This window comes from Vigna umbellata, chromosome 3 (assembly GCF_029865625.1).
Source record: "Vigna umbellata cultivar VRB3 chromosome 3, Vumbellata_1.0, whole genome shotgun sequence".
In the NCBI taxonomy this organism is placed as follows: domain Eukaryota; kingdom Viridiplantae; phylum Streptophyta; class Magnoliopsida; order Fabales; family Fabaceae; genus Vigna; species Vigna umbellata.
The window spans coordinates 18,875,086-18,896,109 of NC_142167.1; the positions used below are offsets into that span (position 1 = coordinate 18,875,086).

Sequence of the window (21,024 nt, forward strand, 5' to 3'; positions counted from 1 at the left end):
ATACTTAAGCAAATTTGAAAACTTTTTCATTCAAAAATTATCAATGCACTCGGTAATCAAGTATGAGCAAAGACATAAGTTTTAATTGATTATCCACGTAATCAGTTAAAACTAGCAGTTTACCACAATTAATCATGTACCGATATCAGTTGAATTGAAACAAATTATATAAACTATGTAAACAATTTATTCATCAAGATATATAGGGTGCAAAGAGTTTTATCATTCAAAATCAATGAATATGCATATCACAGATATAATCACAATGAATATACATAACATATAGTTCAAGTACAATCTAATATATATAGACAACTGTTTTGTTTAATGTGTGCAAGAAACTATTAAAACATTTATGTTGTTGCCATCATAAAAAACACATGAGATATATGGGTTTAGCTTTCACGTAACTCCCGTATATTAACACTTCTCATAATCATCTCAATGCTTGTCTTTATCCCATCTTATTCTAAATTACTAGAATAAATTATATATATACATTTTTTTCATCCTTTGTTCTATTTGTGTGGCTTATATCTCAAAATTCACTCATATCCAAATACTCTCTTATCATAATATTGATTACATTTTTTTTTCTTTGTACGGTTATGTTTAAATGGTGTATTAGCAATTTCAATGAATTAAATAATTTTTAGATCAAATTTGATTATTTTCACTCATTTTTATTATTTTTCATATAAAAATATTTGATTTTCAATTTTAAGTGTTTAATCACATTGCTAGGTAATACAAAAAAATTATCTTTTTTATTTTTTTTAATACTAAATTTTTGTTTTATTTGGAGAACTTTTTTCTCGCTAAAATAATTTTCACTGTCTCTCAATGGTTTGACTACTTTAATATCTGAAAAGCTTTCGTATGTCTCCAAGCTACTTTCCATCCTATCATATATATAATTATACATTTCTTTTTCCTTTTTGTTATTTCATTTTTTAGTTGTGTTTAATATTTTTATTTCTTATTTATTTTTATCACGTAGATACTATCTTTAGAATTTTTTTATAAACTTTTTTTTAACTCTTCCCACAAGTGTAATTTTATCAATATAATTGTCTAAAGATGCTTTTGTTATAATATAATAATTTAATTTCATATTCATGGATATAGTTTGTCATAATCCAATATAAATTTAAGTTTAAAAGATAAAAAATTTATGTTTAAATTCAAATTATTATTAGTTTAATTTTTTTTGTCTGTGTACAATTTCGTTTAAGTGATGTTTACCTTTTATATTGTATAAAAAAAGATATATTTAGATAAAGAAAGTAAAGAAACATTTGAAATAATCTTCAATAGTTGTTTCCTTTTTATAACTTTTTAAAATATTTTTTAACTCAACTTTATTTCATTAATATTTGTAAAATTAATAGATGTTTTGATTGTTATGAAGTTTTATGTATTTGTAATTATGTAATATTTTATATAATTTTTTCACTTTTATGGAATTATTATCTAATACTCTAATTAGAAATGTATACCATTATACTCTCTTTTTGTAATTATTTAACATTGAGGAGAAGAGAATATATGTTTTTGATATTTAATATCTAATAATGTTATATTTTCTTTTTCGTAATTTTTTTTTTAAATATTAATCAATTGGTATTAACACGTTAAGAAAGTGGGTAGGTACATGAATACAAGTATACATATTATTTGATGGAGATAGAGATGAAACAAAAATATTATACAGGTTGGATATAAGAATATAGATAAGAATGATTTTTTACTTATGTTCTTACATAATTATGACGGTAGATGACATTATTAAGTTAATCTCAAATGTGTATTTAGTGTAAATGAGAATATAAATTATTTTACCTTTAATGATTGCATTATTTATAATATAATTTATTATATTTGTGAATCTTTATTTGGATGGATCTGACAATGGGGTTGGGCGGTCGAATGGTATATCAGTTCTTACAAGTATCATCACTCATAAGAGAACTTCAACTACATAAGAAATCACTCAAGAATTAAATAATTCTATTTAATTACATATTTTCAAATAAAACCTTTTAAGGAATTTCAAGCAACACTACTGTTACAAGGAACTTTGATATTTGAATTCTTTATTGAGAAAATCCTTGAACCATAAGGCAGAAAGTTTTGGGTATCTTTTCAAGCCGTTTCTGTAATCTACAAAATTCAGTCCAAATCGCATGGTGTAACCAAAGGGCCATTCAAAATTGTCTAAGAGTGACCATACAAAATACCCTTTTACATTTACACCATTCCTGCATTTACATGGAAAAGCAAACAATTAAATGCCATAATAACTTCAACAAAATAATCTCTATAAGAAAACGAATACAAATTAACTTACTTCATTGCTTCTTGAAGAAAATATAAATGACGATAATGATAATCAACTCTATAAATATCCAAGAGAGATTCTTCAAGTGAGAGTGATGGATCATCATAATCATTTATTCCTATAACAAAAAGTAAGAAAAATGTAAACTGCCTCGTCGTTTTATTCATACTATAGTTTTTAAAGCATCAATTTAGAGGGAAATAAATGTGACACTTAAAGTTATTTACCATTTTCAGTAATATAAATTAAAGGATTGTTGTATTTCTCTTTAGTGTATAACAAAAAGTCACGAAATCCTTTTGGATAAACGTACAACCAATCTGTACCAACCTGCGTAATCATGAAAAGTATCTTTATAACTGAGAGAAACATACTAACTTGTGAACCATCTACAATCCAAAAACTTACATTTAGACCAATAGCTTTTCCTTCACGAACATCTGCAATAACAGAACCAAAAGGCATCAAATTATATATAGAGATCAGACTCAACATATATTATATATATCTCAAATTCAACATGTATTTATACTTACATGAAAAATTTGCAAGAGCATCTGTCGTAAAACTGCTTCTGACATTTCTTAATTCTGGTGCATCAGAGACATATCTAGCAGTGTAGTAGTTTATGCCAATAAAATCAAATGAATTAATAAGCAATCTGGAATTGTTCTTTGTAAATTTTGGTAATCGTGATTTCACCAACAAACGCATGCTTTTTGGATAATCTCCTTTTGTTAATGGATCCATAAACCTTCAATATGGAACAAATAAATTAAATAAATTATCTGATATAGTATTACACTTCATTGCTACACTGCTTTCCATCAATTTATTATTATCAGAGGTACAATAATCAAAGAGAAAACAAACCTTAATTACGAACTATATATAGCATTATCTTTAGTAAAGTTGATATTGCATTATCCTTCTGCTTACAATGATTTTTACCTTTTTTTTGTTTAGATTTTTCATGCACCTTAGTTCCAACAAACCAGAATGAAAGTAAGAACTTTATAGCACACCAATTTAACTGTGTAATATCAATTTTGAGGATAAGGATATGGAGAGAAGTATTTTACCATCCGAACATGAAGTCAACAGTTCGTTCAGTAGCCTCTCGATCAAGTTTGTTTTCAGAGAGTGGCACACTCCAAACAAAATTCAAAGTTATGCCTATCAAACCATTTTGAATTCTCTGCATCCACAGTTTTGCTATAAAAAATTATTCCAAAATATGTTTAAATTCAAAGGTTTGCCAAATTAATAATTAGCTAACCTTGTACTTGGTCTTGTAGACATTAACCGCTGCAGCATGAGCAAGAAGTTGGTGATGCGCGACCAAATAGGGTTCTATCCCAGAATCGCCGCCATTGCAACTAGGATTCAACCAAGAAGAACATCGACCTGGTGCATATATTCCTTCTGCATAGCCTAGCTCGCTGAAAGTCAATGGCTCATTCAAAGTTATCCACTTTTTTACTCTCTCTCCAAATTCCTTGAAGCAAAGCTCTGCATAGTCTTGGAAATCTTTCCTGTGTTAAAATATGTGTGGTTTTTTTAGAAATGTTCATTCAAGTGAAAATGTTAGTTAAATTGCAAAACTTACACAATGCGAGGACTTATGAAGCCACCGTATTCATCTTCTAAAGCTTGTGGAAGATCCCAATGGAAAAGTGTCACAAATGGTTCTAAACCTAAAATTATTTTAATATATATGATGATTATAGTATTAAGGTGTCATCATCTAACATGAGAAGTTGTTAATGTGTAAAGCATAATAATAATATTCACAATAAAGTTTTTATTCTGACCATTTGCCAGTAGCTCATTGATAAGGTTGTTGTAATAGTCAATTCCTTCTTGGTTTATACCTCCACTCAGTTTTCCATCTGTAAATATGCAGTTTATGGAAATAAATATGTCAAGTAAATTTAAATGAGGGTAATTGTGAAAGTGCAAAAGATACGAGTGCTTTTTAGTAATAATTATCAAGTTCATTATTAGTATTTTGGTAATAGTTTTAAGACTAGAAGTTCATTAATAATATTTTGATAGTAGTTGTGTATTAATTGTATTTTGGTATAGTTGTATTTATTGTATTTTGGTATAGTTGTATTTATTGTATTTTGGTATAGTTGTATTTATTGCAAGTGGTTGAAGGATTAAGACTACTAGTACTATTTCTAACGTGTGGTTGAAAGACAAGACTAAGGACCTACTAAAATATATCACAGCTAGCAAATCATAATATTGAAAGTATTTTCATAAAGAATTGCTGTAAACAAAATAAACAATTAAAATAAAGACCCAAATAGGTAAAATTTAATCGAGATTGTCTTACTCGGAAGAATTCTTGACCAAGATATAGAAATTCTGTGAGCATCCAAATTCATATTCTTCATAATCTGAACATCTTCCTGCAATATAAGTACAACATATCTTCATCTTTAATGGAATCCAAAAGATACCAACGTTTGTTTTAATTTTTTTTTTTGTTTAACATTTCTTTTCCAAGGGTCTAATCAGTCCTTATAATTAATAAATAATGAATTAATTTGGTTATAATGTTCCAAAGATATTAATCCGAAGTTTGATATAAGCATGTTACCTGTGGTAATCATTAATAGAAGTGTACCAATGATCGTGATAAGAAATTTAGAACTTTACTTTGTTTCATACTGTACTGTGCAAATATCTGATAAGCTTTCTTAGTGATGACTGTTGATAAATCACATCCAAAGAAACAAAAGCTTTGAATCGGCAATATAAACCTTGTAGCGATGATAAGAATCAACTGAAACATCTCCATTGCTTCTGTCCTCTATCTTTTCTGCATGTTAATTACCATACATAAAAAATTGTATAAATTTTGGGAAAGATCTTCGGTGAAACAAGCAGAAAATCAGACATATATAATATATTTACCAGGATATTTGTGAGTGAAGGTATCCCAAATGCTTGGTCCTCTACCACCCTCATTGGCTGCACCTTCATACTGCATACATACAAACTCATGTGAACCGAAAACCATAATATAAAGCTGATAGAAAGAACTAAAACATTTGAACTTGTAACATGGAAGGTGTTTCATACGGGGTTGAACATTGATAAAACATCATTATTGTTGCATGAATGTACCTGGTACGCTGAGGATGATGTACCGAAGATGAAGCCTGTTGGGAAACTGTTTCGATTCAACAAATCTATTTGTGGAGTAAGGGCTACGCTTTCTGTGACAGCAATGAATGAAGAAAGTAGAGCAATGAGAGGTAGCAGAACATATTCTTTGTATGCCATATTTGCTTATTTGTATGTAAGTTTTTCTCACTTTATAGAGGAAAAGCTTCATCTACTCTGACATTTTATCTGCAAATATCAAATACTTCTTGCTATTTAGAAAATTAATCAGACAGCGATTTTGAGGTATGATGGCCCAGGTCATTGGTCATTGGTCATTCGTTGTTTGCAGTAACCCTTCTATTTATTGCAACAGCTCACGTGCTGATTCCTCGCCCTCTAAAGCTACTTTTACAAACTTTTAAACTATAATAATTTTTATGGTGTATTGATACCACACGTATCTCATTAATTTTATAAATAACAATTTTGCTACTAATAATTAAATTCATTTTAACGAATAGCATTTTATAATATGATTTAAACTCGTTATTTCTGATAATAATTTTTTTGAACTTAATAATTTTATTTTATTACACCAACGCACTCCAATTTCTACTGTTATCTCATCACTTAGAAAGACTAACTTCAGTGGCAAAGTGATCACGTTGTGAAACTAATCAAAAACACCTCTCATGGGATTCCATCTATTGTCGGTAATATCCTTTCCTTTGGATACAACGTAGAGACAAATAAAATAAAAAAATACTTATTAAATCAAAATTAAAATTTTGATAATTCATAATAGAATTTGACAATTAATTTTTTATTTTTGCTTTTATATAAAAAGATATTACGGAATAATTCTCTCAAAATATATATAGAGAGAGATATATATGTAATTAATTTAGCCATCTGAGGAGGAAAACAACAGAAATTAGTTTTGTTGATTAACACTGGTTGAGTATTTATTATTTTGATCAGGAATTTGGTCTTACCTTAATCGATTTTCGTGACTGTTTGTTCAATCGTTATCAGTGAGACATGTTTGATTAAGAATGTGGTCCAATAGTCACTTTCATACTGGTTGTAAATTCATTATTTTGATTAGGAATTTGGTCCTACCTTTATGGATTTCCGTGACTGTTTGTTCAATCGTTATCCGTAGGACATGTTTGGTTAAGAATGTGGTCCAATATTCAGTTTCCTGGATTTCATAAGACTTGTCAACTAAAGAAAAGAAAATTCCTCAACTTTGAAATGAAATTTATTTATAATATAAATAAACAATTATTAGAGAAAATTATGTTTCAAAAACCATGTAATATTGATGCAAAATAAAAATAATATAAATAGAAGAAAAAATAGTTTAAAGAATTCATAAAAAAGGTGGCAATGGACGGTATCGTTATTGAGGAAGTAATATGTTATCGGTTAGAACGGTTGGGAAATATTTGTTTTTGGCGACTGTTTCTTAAAGGTTTTGGGTTCAGCAAAACTGAGGAACGAAGAGGTGACCTGAACTTCTTGACAAATTGGCATTCACTCATAGTTTGCAAAAAGCACACCACCGCCCACCTTTTACTTCGTTATCCACCCACGCTATATATACGTGTGAAATAATATCTAAAATTGCATACTTATCATCGTGTGTATATATATATATATATGCACTCTTAATATTTTTTTATTTCTTTCGTTACACAATTTTTTCACTTTATTCTTATTGTTTGACTAATTTTATATCTATAAAATGCACACATATCTAGGTATTTTTTTCTAATCTTTTATATAATTTTTTTCTGTAATATGTATAAATTGTGTATTATCAATTTTAGTGATTTAAATAATTTTTAAGTTCTATTTCTATGTATATACTAAGTAAATCAACTATTTCTTAATTTTTATCTTGTTTTATCCTCAAACTTTGTGTGTTTTGTATTTTAATTGTTTTATGCTTATTTTTATCTTTAATCTCTTTGTTTAAGTGTGTACAATAAATAAATAGAGAGTAATTTTAGTGAATAAAAAGCAAAATAGAATGCAAGAGAGTGTGTTTTGGATAAGAAAAGATCAATTTAAAGCAAATACATGCGTTGGAGCCACTAGGATCACCTCAGTGCTTCAATTACAAAGTGTTTTCAGACTACATAACATTAAGCACCACATTTGTAAGTTTGAGCGTCACCTCGCCCCTACACAAGTACATAAAGCCTTTTTCACATTTTAAATTATGACGCTCAACAGTGTTGAGATGATGCTCAACAATGGTGTCATTGACATGTCAAAATTGAGTATTTATTCATGTTTTTCTCAAGATTTTTGGCATTCTTTTCCTCCCACACTTTCTCTCCACCTTGAAAGATCATGATAGGCCCTTGGAGGTTATTTAGGATGTTGGGAAGCTCTCTCATTTTCTCATTGGGGTTTCAATCTTCATTTATGGTGGTTTCCCCCTTTCACGGTTGATGAAGGAGGAGATCTATGAATGGGAAATAGAATGCAAATACAGCTTGGAGTAGTTGCTTCATCTTCTTTCTAGTTCTAATTTCTTTCCTATCTCTTCTATTTGTAAATCATGGGTTCTCCACCACAGAGAGGTAAGTCTATTATCAAGATTAAATGTAATAAAATGAATCTTGTATATTTTGTGATGTTAATACATATATTTTTCCATTTCAATATTAGTATTTGATTTATATGCTTAATGATTTATTTGGTTTGCCAATCATATAATTAATGTTGATAAACTTGGTGTAGAAAATATTTAATGTTAGAACAAAAAGCTTTAATTAAAATAAAATTATATAATTCTGAATTTATCATGGTAATCATTAAAATTAAAGACGAAAACATACCTCAGTTTAAAATTATAAGAACGATCCGTTCTGTTTTTACGGATAATGGGATGTCACAAGAATTTAAAAAAGAAGGAATGCAATGTGATATGGAGAGATAACATATTTAGTGACATATGAAACTTGGAAGTATAAATATAATTACCTTTAATTGCAATACATTAAAGCTATATGATAACCATTTCAAATATCACTTTTAACTAGACATATAAATAACACTAGATGTATTTATAACTTATTCTTTAACTCCAACTTTCAAATAGCATTAGACCTTTTTTTTATAATACTAAACAACAACACCCACAATTAATAGTAAAACACGAGACAATGTCTTACCATTATTTTCATTTCTCAGGATAAACCAATGTAATTACAAAAGAAATGTCCACACTAAAAAAAAATAAAAGGTGTATAGTAAGATTCATAATCTTATTGTTTAAGTTCTATTATCTTTGTAACACATCATGCACGCATAATTTATTGCCATTGAGGCATTGAATTCGACAATACATTTATAAGAAAATACAATTTCATAAGAAACTACCCAAGAATAAAACAATCCTAGCAATTGGGTATTTACAATATATAATTGTGAAAGAATTTTGATAGTACTTGAATTATATGGAATCATGAAGTTTGGTTTCTATGTTGAGAAAATCCTTGAACCACAAGGCCGAAAGCTTTGAGTATCTTTTTAGACCGTTCTTGTAATCAACAAAATTCATTCCAAATCGCATGATGTAGCCTGAATCCCATTCAAAATTGTCTAAGAGAGACCACGCGAAATATCCTTTTACATTTACACCTTTTCTGTAATATACAAAAAAAAAACTGAAATTAAATGTATGCAAACAAAATAATCTTTTTTAATGCATTAAAAATAGCACTTACTTGATTGCATCAAGAAGATAATAAAAATGACGGTAATGGTAGTCAACTCTGTAAATATCCAAGAGAGATTCTTCAAGTGATAATGAGTGATCATCATATTCACTTACACCTACATAAAAATATAAACCATGCCATATTTTCAATACGTGTAGAAAATAAAATACCATATAGACAAGTCGATAATAATATTTTTTTAACATTTTCTCGTCATATTTGTTTGTAACTTTTTTTAACAAATTCAAATGGAAATACATGTGAGCGTAAAAGTTATTTACCATTTTCAGTAATATAAATTAAGGGATTGTTGTATTTCTCTTTAGTGTATAGTAAAACTTCACGAAATCCTTTTGGATAAACGTACAACCAATCCGACACAACCTGCATAATCACGAAACATAAATATCTTTATTAAGAAAACACTTTCTAAATTTTAACGCATATATAATTTGGTCACAAGAACATTACATTTTCACCAATGAGTTTTCCGTCACGCACAACTGCAATAAAAAAACAAAAAATTATGTAATTACCTATAAAAATCAGATTCAACATATATATATATATATATATATAAGTTAATAAACAAGTCTTCTTACATGAATAATTTACGAGGGGATCTGTCATATAACTGCCTCTGACATTTCTTAATTCTGGAGCATCAGAGACAAAATTGGCAGTGTAGTAGTTTATGCCAAGAAAATCAAATGAATTAATGAGCAATTTGGATTGCTCCTTTGTAAACTTTGGTAATCGTGATTTCACCAAGGAACGCATGCTTTCTGGATAATCTCCTCTTGTAAGTGGATCCATAAACCTGCAATAAATAAAGCATTACATGAATTATACATAGTGATTTTTCTTTCTTATAGATAATAGTTTAAGAATGTTTTAGCACACCATTCTAATTAATTAAGTAATGTTTAAGTTTAAGTTGTGCATGAACATATTGATGGAAGTACTTACCATCCAAACAAAAAGTCCATAGCTCGTTCAGCAGCCTTTCGATCTAGCTTGCTATCTGAGAGTGGCTCGTACCAAATAGAATACAGTGTTATGCCTATTACACCATTCTGAAATCTCTGCATCCATATATAGTTTTTTCATTTAACATATTAAAAAACATGTTACACTGTAACAAACATAGGAAGTACGAGGTTGAAATTTAATGAGAGCTTACCTGATACTTAGTCTTGTAGACATTAACAGCAGCTGCATGAGCAAGAAGTTGGTGATGTGTAGCCAAATAGGGTTCTGTTCCTGAATCACCACCATTGCATTTAGAACTCCACCAAGATGAACATCGTCCAGGAGCCTTTGTTCCTAATGCATAACCCTTGTCGCTGTAACTATATGGCTCGTTCAAAGTTATCCACTTTTTTACTCTGTCTCCGAATTCCCTGAAGCAAAGCTCTGCATAGTCCTGGAAATCTTTCCTGTAATAAAAAACGTGTGATTTAGGAACGTTCCAGAAACATCTTAGCAAAGCATTCAAGTGGAAATATTAATTAAATTGCACAACTTACACACTGCGAGGACTTAAGAAGCCACCATATTCATCTTCTAAGGATTGAGGAAGATCCCAATGAAAAAGAGTCACAAATGGTTCCAATCCTGAAATTATTTTAATATACATGACGATTAGTGTTGATGTGTTTTCATCATCAATATCATGGGAAATTGCTAAATAATAAAGCTTTTATTCTGACCATTAGCAAGTAGCTCATTGATAAGGTTGTTGTAATAGTCAACTCCTTCTTGGTTTATACCTCCACTTAGCTTTCCTTCTGTTGACAGTTTATGAAAATAAATAAATGATTAAAGCGAAAGATCCAAACAGGTAAAGTTTAATCCAAATTAATCATTGATCCTTATTGACTCACTCGGAAGAATTCTGGACCAAGATATAGAAAATCTATAAGCATCCAAATTCATATCCTTCATAATCTGAACATCTTCCTGCATAATATGCAACGTAACATCATGTTTACTTGAAAACGATAGAAAACAAAAGATAACAACAATAATTTTATAACTTGTCTTGTTTAACATTTCTTTCTTAGTTGAACTTCTAAGGTCTAACCAATTCCTTAATTAATAAATAATCAATTAATTTGGTTCGGCCAAAGATAATAATCTTATTTTGATCAATAAGTTACTAGTGGTAATCATTAATAGAAGTGTAGTAATGATCGTGATTAGAAAAGCAACTTTACCATGTTTTATACGCAAATATCTAATTTTCAGCATTAACTTTTATTAGTGATGACAGTTGATAAATTATATCAAAAGAAACAAAAACTTTGAATCGGTAATATATACCTTATAGCGATGATACGAATCAACTGCAACATTTCCATTGCTTCTGTCTTCTATCTTTTCTGCATGTTAATTAATTACCATATCAACAGTTGTATATAATAAGAGAAAATCAGACATACATACATATATATATATATATATATATATATATATATATATATATATATATATATATATATATATATATATATATATATATATATATATATATACCTGGATATTTGTGAGTGAAGGTATCCCAAACGCTTGGTCCTCTACCACCCTCATTGGCTGCACCTTCGTACTGCATACATACATAATCATGTGAACCGAAAACCATAATATAAAGCTGATAGAAAGAACTAAAACATTTGAACTTGTAACATGGAAGGTGTTTCATATGGGGTTGAACATTCATAAAACATAATCATTTTGTTGTATTAGTATACCTGGTACGCTGAGGATGCTGTACCAAAGATGAAGCCTTTTGGGAAACTGTTTCGATTCAACAAATCTATTTGTGGAGTAAGGGCTAAGCTTTCTGTGACAGTAATCAATGAAGAAAGTAGAGCAATGAGAGGTAGCACTACGTATTCTTTGTATGCCATTTTTTCTTAATTGTATTTAATTTTTCCCACCAAATGCGTTCCTTTTATAGAGGAAAACCTTTATCTACTCTCATATTCTTTCCAAAAATATCTAAATATATCTTGCTATTTCTATCCTAAAAGAAAATTAAATCAGAAAGCGATGTTTTTTTGGTCAGAAAAGATTACCAACTTGGGCAAGGATTTTGATAAACTTTACTATCACACGTAAACTAACATGATAATCGTAAGTATGCTGAGAAACACGTATATGAATATCATCAGTTAGTAAAGAATAATATAATAATATGAAACGTTGTACTCTTCACTCTTTTTGCATCGTAATATTGCATGTAGTATCCGTAATAAAACGTTCTGTTTGAGTTAAATATTCACTCAAGTTTGTTTAAACTATATAAATAAGGATTTATCTGACAGTGAAGTATTTTATTTTTCTAAAATTTAATTGGGATCATATATTTAGATTAAACTCAAAACCGTTGTTTCAGTTAATTATACCAAATTAGGTAAATATAGCATTATCTTCTAAGAAATTTTGAAAGCTATAAATGAAAGTTGAAAGGAACAAAGTCTCACGGTCAACAAATTCGTCTTACGTAAAACTTCAGTTGTTTGCTGTAAACCTGCTATTTGTTGCAACTGTTAAGATTCTGGTTCTCGCCCTCTAAAGCTAGACTTTTATTTTCATTTAGAAACTACTAAACTATAATAATATCGAATTCAATATATTTTAAGGTGTATTGATACCACACGTATCTTATTAATTTTATAAATAAAAAAATTCCACTAGTAATTCATTTTAATAAATAACATTTTTTAATAACAAATATTTAAACTCATTATTTCTAATAATATTTTCTTGTACTTAATAATTTTATTTGATTATTATATAAGGTGAATAAAATTCACACGCACTAATATCATTTTTTTCATAATAAAATTTAATTTTATTACTGATTATAATGAATGAATTTCAAATCTTTTATTATAAAACAATCACTCAACGTATAAAAACTAATTTTTTTGGAAAACAATTAGAAATATTAAGATAATTCAAAAATTCTTCTACAAATAAGTAAACGTATTAATCATGGTTAAGAGGTGAACTTTAAGTCTAATAATCTTACAAAATTCACTTATAAAGTGAGATTTATATCTACTTTACATTGTGAATTGACCTTATCTTCAATCGATATGAGACACTTCCAATACACTCCCTCGTGTTAAGGCATATAGATTTCGTTAGGCTAGACATTGATTTCACTATAGTACACAAAAGTGAATTTTATGTATAAGTCAATTTCACAACATTGTCTTGTGTGGTTTGCTGCAACTTAAATAGTATAAATCGGTCTTATTTCTAGTCGACGTGAGACTTTTAACACAATCTCCTTACGTTCAGATACATACATCTCAAGCGTGGGACTAGACATTAATAAGTGGATCAACAATGGTTCATAGCAGGTGAAACAATAGATCCAATAAATAATAAATTTCACTAAAATAGACTCTAACTCATGATTTTCATGTTAAAAAATAATTTTTAAATCTAACTTAACTTTATAAAATCAATTTATAAAATAAAATTTTTATTTGTATATTATTAATTGATCTTATATATTTTTATTTCACATTAAACTTCCAAGCATCTCTTTAAATTAGAAGATAGAAAGTTGTGTGCAAATGTACTCCTTGATGATGAAGATTTTTGAAGGAAAAACATATATAAAATTGGAAAGAAAAAAAACTTAGCTATTTCAAAACTTTAAACATATAATATAATGAGTAATTTTTTCAATATTAATTTTCAGAAATATTACCATACTTCTAATATTTGTTAAGAAAAAGTTAGTCCATATTTAAAATTATTTGTGTAATGCTACTTTTTTCACATGTTAATAGTAATACTAGAAATGAAAATGTGACAAAGAGTCTGAAAAATTTTACAGTCTGACCTAAATAAAGGTCTGATCTTATACCTAACTTCTGTTGAAAAAAATGAGGCCAAATTATTTTCTGAAAAGCTATGACCTTAGGTCTAAATATTAAACTTTATAGAGTAGACCTATATGTATTTTAAAGCAAAAATATATATAATTAAATAGTTTGTCTGTAAATTAATAGTTTAAATAATTTAGTTTTACCACTTTCAATAAAATTAGTAATTGGAAATAAACCAACACAGTGAAAGATAAATAATACTGGATTTATTTTCTCATTTTTTAGAAACACTAACTTCAGTGACAAATTGACAAAGTAAACACAATTAAGTTTTTCTTTTCAATTTTATATAAAGAACTCTTGTTGAATAATTAAATCCTTAAAAAACGTTGACCTGAGATTAGGAAGTTGGTCTTACCTTTATCGATTTTCGTGACTGTTTGTCCAACCTTTATCCGTAGGACATGTTTGATTAAAAAGGTGGTCCTGTATTCACTTTTCCTTGATTTCTTAAGACTCTTAGACTAAATTGTTGCTTTAGAAATATGAATACTGAAAAAAACTAAATAAACTTTTAAGTAAAATTTATTTATAATACAATTGAATAAATAAATTTATATTAAAGGGTATAGTTTTAAAATATATATATATATATATATATTATTGAATACAATTAAGTGCATATCTTTTAAAAACCATGTAACATTGATACAAAAAAAAAACTATAAAATACCTAAAAAATAGTTTAAAGAATTGTTAAAAGAAAGTCCTCATGACTGGATCTTCCTCTATTGAAGAAGTAATACATTATCTGTTAGAATGGGTGGGAAATTTCTTTTTTTATTTTTGGTGAGTTTTCTGGGTTCAGCATAACAGAAGAAGGAACACCTTATAGCAGAATTAATGATACAATTTATCACTGTTGACAAATTTGTATTTACTCATAGTTTGCAAAAAGCACATCGCCAGCCACCCTTTACTTGCTTATCCACCCACGCTATACATACGTATCAAATAATCGCTATAATTTCATACTTATCATATGCTTCTTTTTTTTAAATTCATAAAATTATGTGTTAATTTTGGTTTATATGTTTCATATCTATTTTACGTTTGGTTTTGGAGAGAAGGGTGGAGGATGGACTTTGTACAAAAGCGTTTCTCATACTTTGGATTTCATTATGTTAATAATTAATAACCCTAAAATGTGTCATTAAACTTATCTCAAACATAGTTAACGGATTTGCCACCTCATTTTGGATACGCTTTAAAAGTTTTTGTTCAATAAGGCAGATTAATTACAAAAATAATGTGATTGTAATTCTTTATTTCAAAAAGAAAAATATGTTGATAAACTAGATCAAGAGATATTTAAATCATATACGACTTCAAATGTATCTATAGATTTTTTTGTTAATTGATATTTCTTATAGATTAAAAGACCAGTCAAGGAAAAGGAAAAAGAAAACTCTATTGAAAAGTGTTTCTCGTAGTCAAACCATATTCTTCAACTTAATCCTCTAATGTCAATCCCCTTCACTGCAACCCCATAACATTAGATTTTGTTTTGAATTTTGTACAATTTGTTGTATTTTATTCCATTGTGTATTCAAGTTAAGAAGATAACAAATATAATAAATAGAAGTAAAATTCAGATACTTTGTTTTCCATATATATAAATAATATAGAGAATAATAACTTAACCCTTGTTTTTTCTCCTTCTCCCATAAGAATTTCCTTTAGATATTTTCTAGCTTTTGTTCTTTAACTTTAGATAACCTCAACAAATATAAAACAAGTGACGACAGAAAATATAATTATTTTCAGGAATTTCAAATATAATTCTAGAAATTTCATATTCTTTAATATATATATATATATATATATATATATATAAATATTATTTCAAGAATTTCAAATAGGAACTATTACAAGGAACTTTGATGTTTGAATTCTATATTAAGAAAATCCTTGAACCACATAGCAGAAAGTTTGGAATATCTTTTCAAACCATTCCTGTAATCTACAAAATTCAATCCAAATCGCATTGTGTAACCAAAGTTCCATTCAAAATTGTCTAGGAGTGACCATACAAAATACCCTTTTACATTTACACCATTCCTGCATTTACATGGAAAAGCAAACAATTAAAGAAAAGAAATTTCTTACCAACAAACAAAATAATCTCTTTTAGAAAAGAAATTAACTTACTTAATTGCTTCTTGAAGATAATATAAATGGCGATAATGATAATCAACTCTATAAATATCCAAGAGAGATTCTTCGAGTGAGAGTGATGGATCATCATAATCATTTATACCTATAACAAAAAGTAAGAAAATGTAATGTGTGACATGTTTTCTTCAAATATGTACGAGAAATAAAATTGCCTGTCTTAAGTTTTTTTCTCACTCTTTCATTGTTTTATTCATAACTAGCTGTAAAAGAATTAAAAGGAAAATAAATGTGATATCGAAGGTTATTTACCATTTTATAAATTAAAGGATTGTTGTATTTCTCTTTAGTGTAGAATAAAAGGTCTCGAAATCCTCTTGGATAAACATACAACCAATCTGAAGCAACCTGGATAATCATGAAAAATAAATAAATATCTTTGTTATTATTGAGAAAAAAACATACTAAACTTGTGAAGCAGAAACTTACATTTAGACCAATAGCTTTTCCTTCACGCACATCTGCAATAACAAAAGCAAAAGGAATGAAATTACCTATTAAACATCAGATTCAACATGTATATATAATAAATATGAGTTATTATATAACCCTGCTTACGTGAAAAATTTGCAAGGGCATCTGTCATATAACTGCTTCTGACATTTCTTAATTCTGGTGCATCAGAGACATATCTAGCGGTATAGTAATTTATGCCAATAAAATCATACGAATTAATAAGCCATTTCGAATGCTCCTTTGTAAATTTTGGTAATCGTGATTTCACCAACAAACGCATGTTTTTGGGATAATTTCCTCTTGTCAGTGGATCCATAAACCTTCAGTGGAACAAATAAATTATCGGATAAGTGTTATATATATGGATACTAACTCAATAAATTAAATAAATTCAGGTTCATCGAAGAAGAGGTTTATTGGAGATACTCAACAAATCTTTTCATTAATGGTGATTGTCTTCCATATTGATATATTTTATCTCCAGCGAAAATATTTTCAATCATGAATATCCTTCTTATAGATCCATTCATCTTAATGGCTTGGAACCCTAGCTAAAAAGACAGACTTTCATATTAGTACACTTCCTTTCAAGTATAAACGTCATTAATTAATAGTATCTCTCTTTGTAGGGTTATTCATCTTAATGACCTGAATCCTTATTAGGAAAACAATTATATTGTATTTGTTTTATCCAGTCACCAAGACTAACAATTGACTTTATATTAATATTGAATTTATTGAGAAAAAGGTTTACTGTGTAACAACAACAATAAAATCTGAGTCCAATTACAAAAAAATTAACGTTACTTTTAATCAAAATCTTAAAATAATAGATTAATGAGTTTTCATATTGTGATTTACTTTCTCATTTCTCAACTTATATTCATACTTGAATTTCTAACAAAAAAAAAAAAAAGAATATTATACATACGAAGGAAAGCACTTTACCATCCAAACATAAAGTCAATAACTCCTTCAGTAGCTTCTCGATCAAGTTTGTTTTCCGACAGTGGCTCGCACCAAATAAAATTCAAAGTTATGCCTATCAAACCATTTTGAATTCTCTGCATCCAGTATTTTTATTCAAAAATACGTTCGGATTTAAGAAACGTAAGATCTTCAAGGTGTGACAATTAATAATAACTAACCTCGTACTTGGTCTTGTAGACATTGACGGCCGCTGCATGAGCAAGAAGTTGGTGATGCGTGACCAAATAGGGTTCTATCCCAGAATCACCGCCATTGCAATTAGGATTCGACCAAGAAGAACATCGACCCGGTGCCATTGTTCCTACTGCATAACCATGTTGACTATAAGTCAATGGCTCATTCAAAGTTATCCAATTTTTCACTCTATCGCCAAATTCCTTGAAGCAAAGCTCTGCATAGTCTTGGAAATCTTTCCTGTATTAAAATATGTGTGGTTTTTTAGAAATGTTCCCAAAACATTTTAGCAAAGCATTCAAGTGAAAATTTTAATTAAATTGCAAAACTTACACAATGCGAGAACTTAAGAAGCCACCGTATTCATCTTCTAAAGATTGAGGAAGATCCCAATGGAAAAGCGTCACAAATGGTTCTAAACCTAAAATTAGGTTAATATATATATATATATATATATATATATATATATATATATATATATATATATATATATATATATATATATATATATATATATATCTACATTATCATCCGTCCCGTCACTAACATGAGAAATTACTAAAATGTAAACCATAATAAAAATATCAATGATTAAACTTTTGTTCTAACCATTTGCCACCAGCTCATTGATAAGTTTGTTGTAATAGTCAATTCCTTCTTCATTTATACCTCCACTTAATTGTCCATCTGTAGATATGTTATAGTTTATGAAAATAAATAAATAATTAAAATAAAACATCCAAATAAGAAATTTTAATTCAAAATTACTTGGAAGAATTCTTGACCAAGATATGGAAAATCTGTAAGCATCCAAATTCATATGCTTCATAATCCGAACATCCTCCTGCAATATATAATATCAATAAGATATCATACTCTTTACTTGAAAATGGTGGAAAAACAACATATTATCCGACTTTTATTTTTAAAATTTCTTTATTAGTTGAACTTACAATGGTCTAATCGATTTCTTAATTAATTAATTAATTTCGTGATAATGTTTCGTTGATAGTATATAGTTTAATAAACAAATATAGGTATTGATGGAAGTGTACTAATCATCGTGACTTATTACTAATCTTTACTCCAATTCATATTATAGTATGCAAATGATTAATGAGAATTTTTTAAATAATCAACAAATTAGTTAAAAGGTAAAAGAGATATATAAAACTAGAAATAGAAAAAAATGCAATTTGCCTTGATTTTTCATTATATATTGTCACTGAATAATAAATAACTATATCATAAATAACCTGATCAACCACACCTTAAATAATATATATATATATATATATATATATATATATATATTCCTTCCTAAATTAGATTATACATTCATAAAAAATCAATATATGATTTTGTACCAAACCAATAATAAAGTATAAAAACATATAATTAAATACAATTATTATATATTAGAATTTTTCTTTAACAACAAAATCTCACTATAGCTCGTTATTATAAATCTTCGTATCATATTAAAAAATAAATTTAAATCTAAATCATTGTTACGAAATCCAGTTGTAAAGTAAGGAAAGACTACACTTATATATTCTTTCCAAGCTTAGATTTCTAACAATTCACTTTATAATCACCCATTTCATTATATTTCTGTCAATAAACTTTCATCCTTGAACAACATCATGTAATTGTGTTAGATAATTATAAAATTTTATACCAGTAAAAAAAGAAAGATCCAACTACTAATTAAAATATACTGGCACCCATTGAATTAGTAATGACAACTGATAAATTACATGAGAAGAAAGAAACAGTTTGAACCGGCATACCTTGTAGCGATTATATGAATCAACTGCAACATCTCCATTGCCTCTGTCCTTTATCTTATCTGCATGCAAATTAACATACACGTGAACAATTGTCTAAATTCTGGATATGAAAGAACCAGACAAATGTGTGTACCAGGATATTTATGAGTGAAGGTGTCCCAAATACTTGACCCTTTACCACCCTCGTTTGCTGCTCCTTCATACTGCATGCACACAATCATATGAAACTCAACTGCACAAAATAAAACTTGAAAAAATAACATTAAAATCTTTTTTATCCTCTAATTTTTACGAAAAATTCAATTAGATTCCTAATTTTCATTTGATTCAATTTAATCTTTTAGTTTTTATTGGCATTAAATTGACACAACATGATTACCATTATAACATAACTTGTAAGAGGTAAACATGTTAGTGTACCTGGTATGCTGAGGATGCTGTACCAAAGATGAAGCCAGGTGGGAAACTATTCCGATTCAACAAAGGTATTTCTGGAGCAGCAACACCTTCAGTAATAGTAATAATCAATAAAGAAAGTATAACAATGAGAGGTAGAAGAACATGAAAATAATATCTGTTGTATGCCATATCTGCTAAGCTGCATTTCTTGAGTTCTCAGCAAATGCGTTACTTTTATAGATAAAAGCTTGTTCCAACCTGCACGTTTTATCTGCAAGCATAGAATATGTTTCTTATTATTTCTCTCCTCATATAAAAAATTGAATCTCAAACAGTGATGTTACCTTTTATTATTTAAGGTAGGGAAGTGATCATTGTCAAATACCAACTTGTATAAGGATTTATATATAGAAGTTTACATCATGTCAAAGACTTTACTATTGTTATGTTTATTTATGTGTAAACTAAGATCTTGGGGAAATCAAAATAATGTTAAAAGATATAGGCGTTACCAAATTTGAATTTTTTTTTTCTTAAACATCATTTTAATAATTAAAAACCCTATAGTTAATTAAGCTTAGGATTATTTTATTTATTAAGCTAGATTTGTTTATTATTCACGGTCAAAATTTAGTTCTAGAAAGTCAAATTCTCACCTACATTAATGTCTATCCTTAAGAACGGATCGAAATTCAATTTTCTTGAGAAAAAATAAATTTAAATAATTTAAATAATAAAATAATAAAATAAAACAATTTGATGTAACTGATTATTTAGTGTTGTTTAATTCAAATTTTAATATTATTTTTTATTATTAATAATCATTGATATAAAAATTTGGTAAAACTAAGAAAAAAAATAAATTACATTATCATTATTTATTAGCACCACCACATTCCATTGTCATCCTTTTTTTTTTG

General features: G+C 27.9%; 3 protein-coding genes across 8 annotated transcripts; all 3 read right to left on the reverse strand.

Moving 5' to 3' along the window:
• Positions 1 to 1,963: 1,963 nt before the first annotated feature.
• Positions 1,964 to 5,765, reverse strand: LOC124824995 (beta-glucosidase 12-like). 5 transcript variants are annotated; one of them, XM_088108919.1, is made up of 13 exons: positions 5,483 to 5,761; positions 5,270 to 5,339; positions 5,116 to 5,174; positions 4,686 to 4,761; positions 4,156 to 4,233; positions 3,951 to 3,993; positions 3,621 to 3,876; positions 3,424 to 3,539; positions 2,878 to 3,095; positions 2,750 to 2,781; positions 2,569 to 2,671; positions 2,351 to 2,459; positions 1,964 to 2,261 (listed from the first exon to the last, which is right to left on the reverse strand). In XM_088108919.1, the coding sequence occupies exons 1-13, from the start codon at positions 5,639 to 5,641 to the stop codon at positions 2,069 to 2,071; spliced, it is 1,512 nt and encodes a 503-aa protein (XP_087965045.1). In that variant the 5' UTR covers positions 5,642 to 5,761; the 3' UTR covers positions 1,964 to 2,068. The 5 variants fall into 5 exon arrangements, with proteins under 5 accessions (XP_087965045.1, XP_087965044.1, XP_087965043.1 ...); XM_088108918.1 differs by having other exon boundaries at positions 3,951 to 4,038; positions 5,483 to 5,760; XM_088108917.1 differs by having other exon boundaries at positions 2,569 to 2,781; positions 3,951 to 4,038; positions 5,483 to 5,765.
• Positions 5,766 to 8,676: 2,911 nt separating this feature from the next.
• On the reverse strand, positions 8,677 to 12,131 carry LOC124824994 (beta-glucosidase 12-like). Its single transcript, XM_047297529.2, has 13 exons — positions 11,958 to 12,131; positions 11,743 to 11,812; positions 11,530 to 11,588; positions 11,091 to 11,166; positions 10,917 to 10,994; positions 10,734 to 10,821; positions 10,388 to 10,643; positions 10,174 to 10,289; positions 9,807 to 10,024; positions 9,676 to 9,707; positions 9,486 to 9,588; positions 9,211 to 9,319; positions 8,677 to 9,129 (listed from the first exon to the last, which is right to left on the reverse strand). The coding sequence occupies exons 1-13, from the start codon at positions 12,114 to 12,116 to the stop codon at positions 8,937 to 8,939; spliced, it is 1,557 nt and encodes a 518-aa protein (XP_047153485.1). The 5' UTR covers positions 12,117 to 12,131; the 3' UTR covers positions 8,677 to 8,936.
• A 3,854-nt stretch (positions 12,132 to 15,985) lies between these two features.
• On the reverse strand, positions 15,986 to 20,308 carry LOC148201789 (beta-glucosidase 13-like). Of its 2 annotated transcripts, XM_088108852.1 has the most exons (13): positions 20,126 to 20,308; positions 19,839 to 19,908; positions 19,706 to 19,764; positions 18,681 to 18,756; positions 18,522 to 18,599; positions 18,246 to 18,333; positions 17,897 to 18,152; positions 17,697 to 17,812; positions 16,851 to 17,068; positions 16,722 to 16,753; positions 16,539 to 16,640; positions 16,269 to 16,378; positions 15,986 to 16,178 (listed from the first exon to the last, which is right to left on the reverse strand). In XM_088108852.1, exons 1-13 carry the CDS (start codon positions 20,291 to 20,293, stop codon positions 15,986 to 15,988), a joined length of 1,566 nt encoding a protein of 521 aa, XP_087964978.1. In that variant the 5' UTR covers positions 20,294 to 20,308. The 2 variants fall into 2 exon arrangements, with proteins under 2 accessions (XP_087964978.1, XP_087964977.1); XM_088108851.1 differs by having other exon boundaries at positions 16,539 to 16,753; positions 20,126 to 20,293.
• Between the last annotated feature and the right edge of the window lie 716 nt (positions 20,309 to 21,024).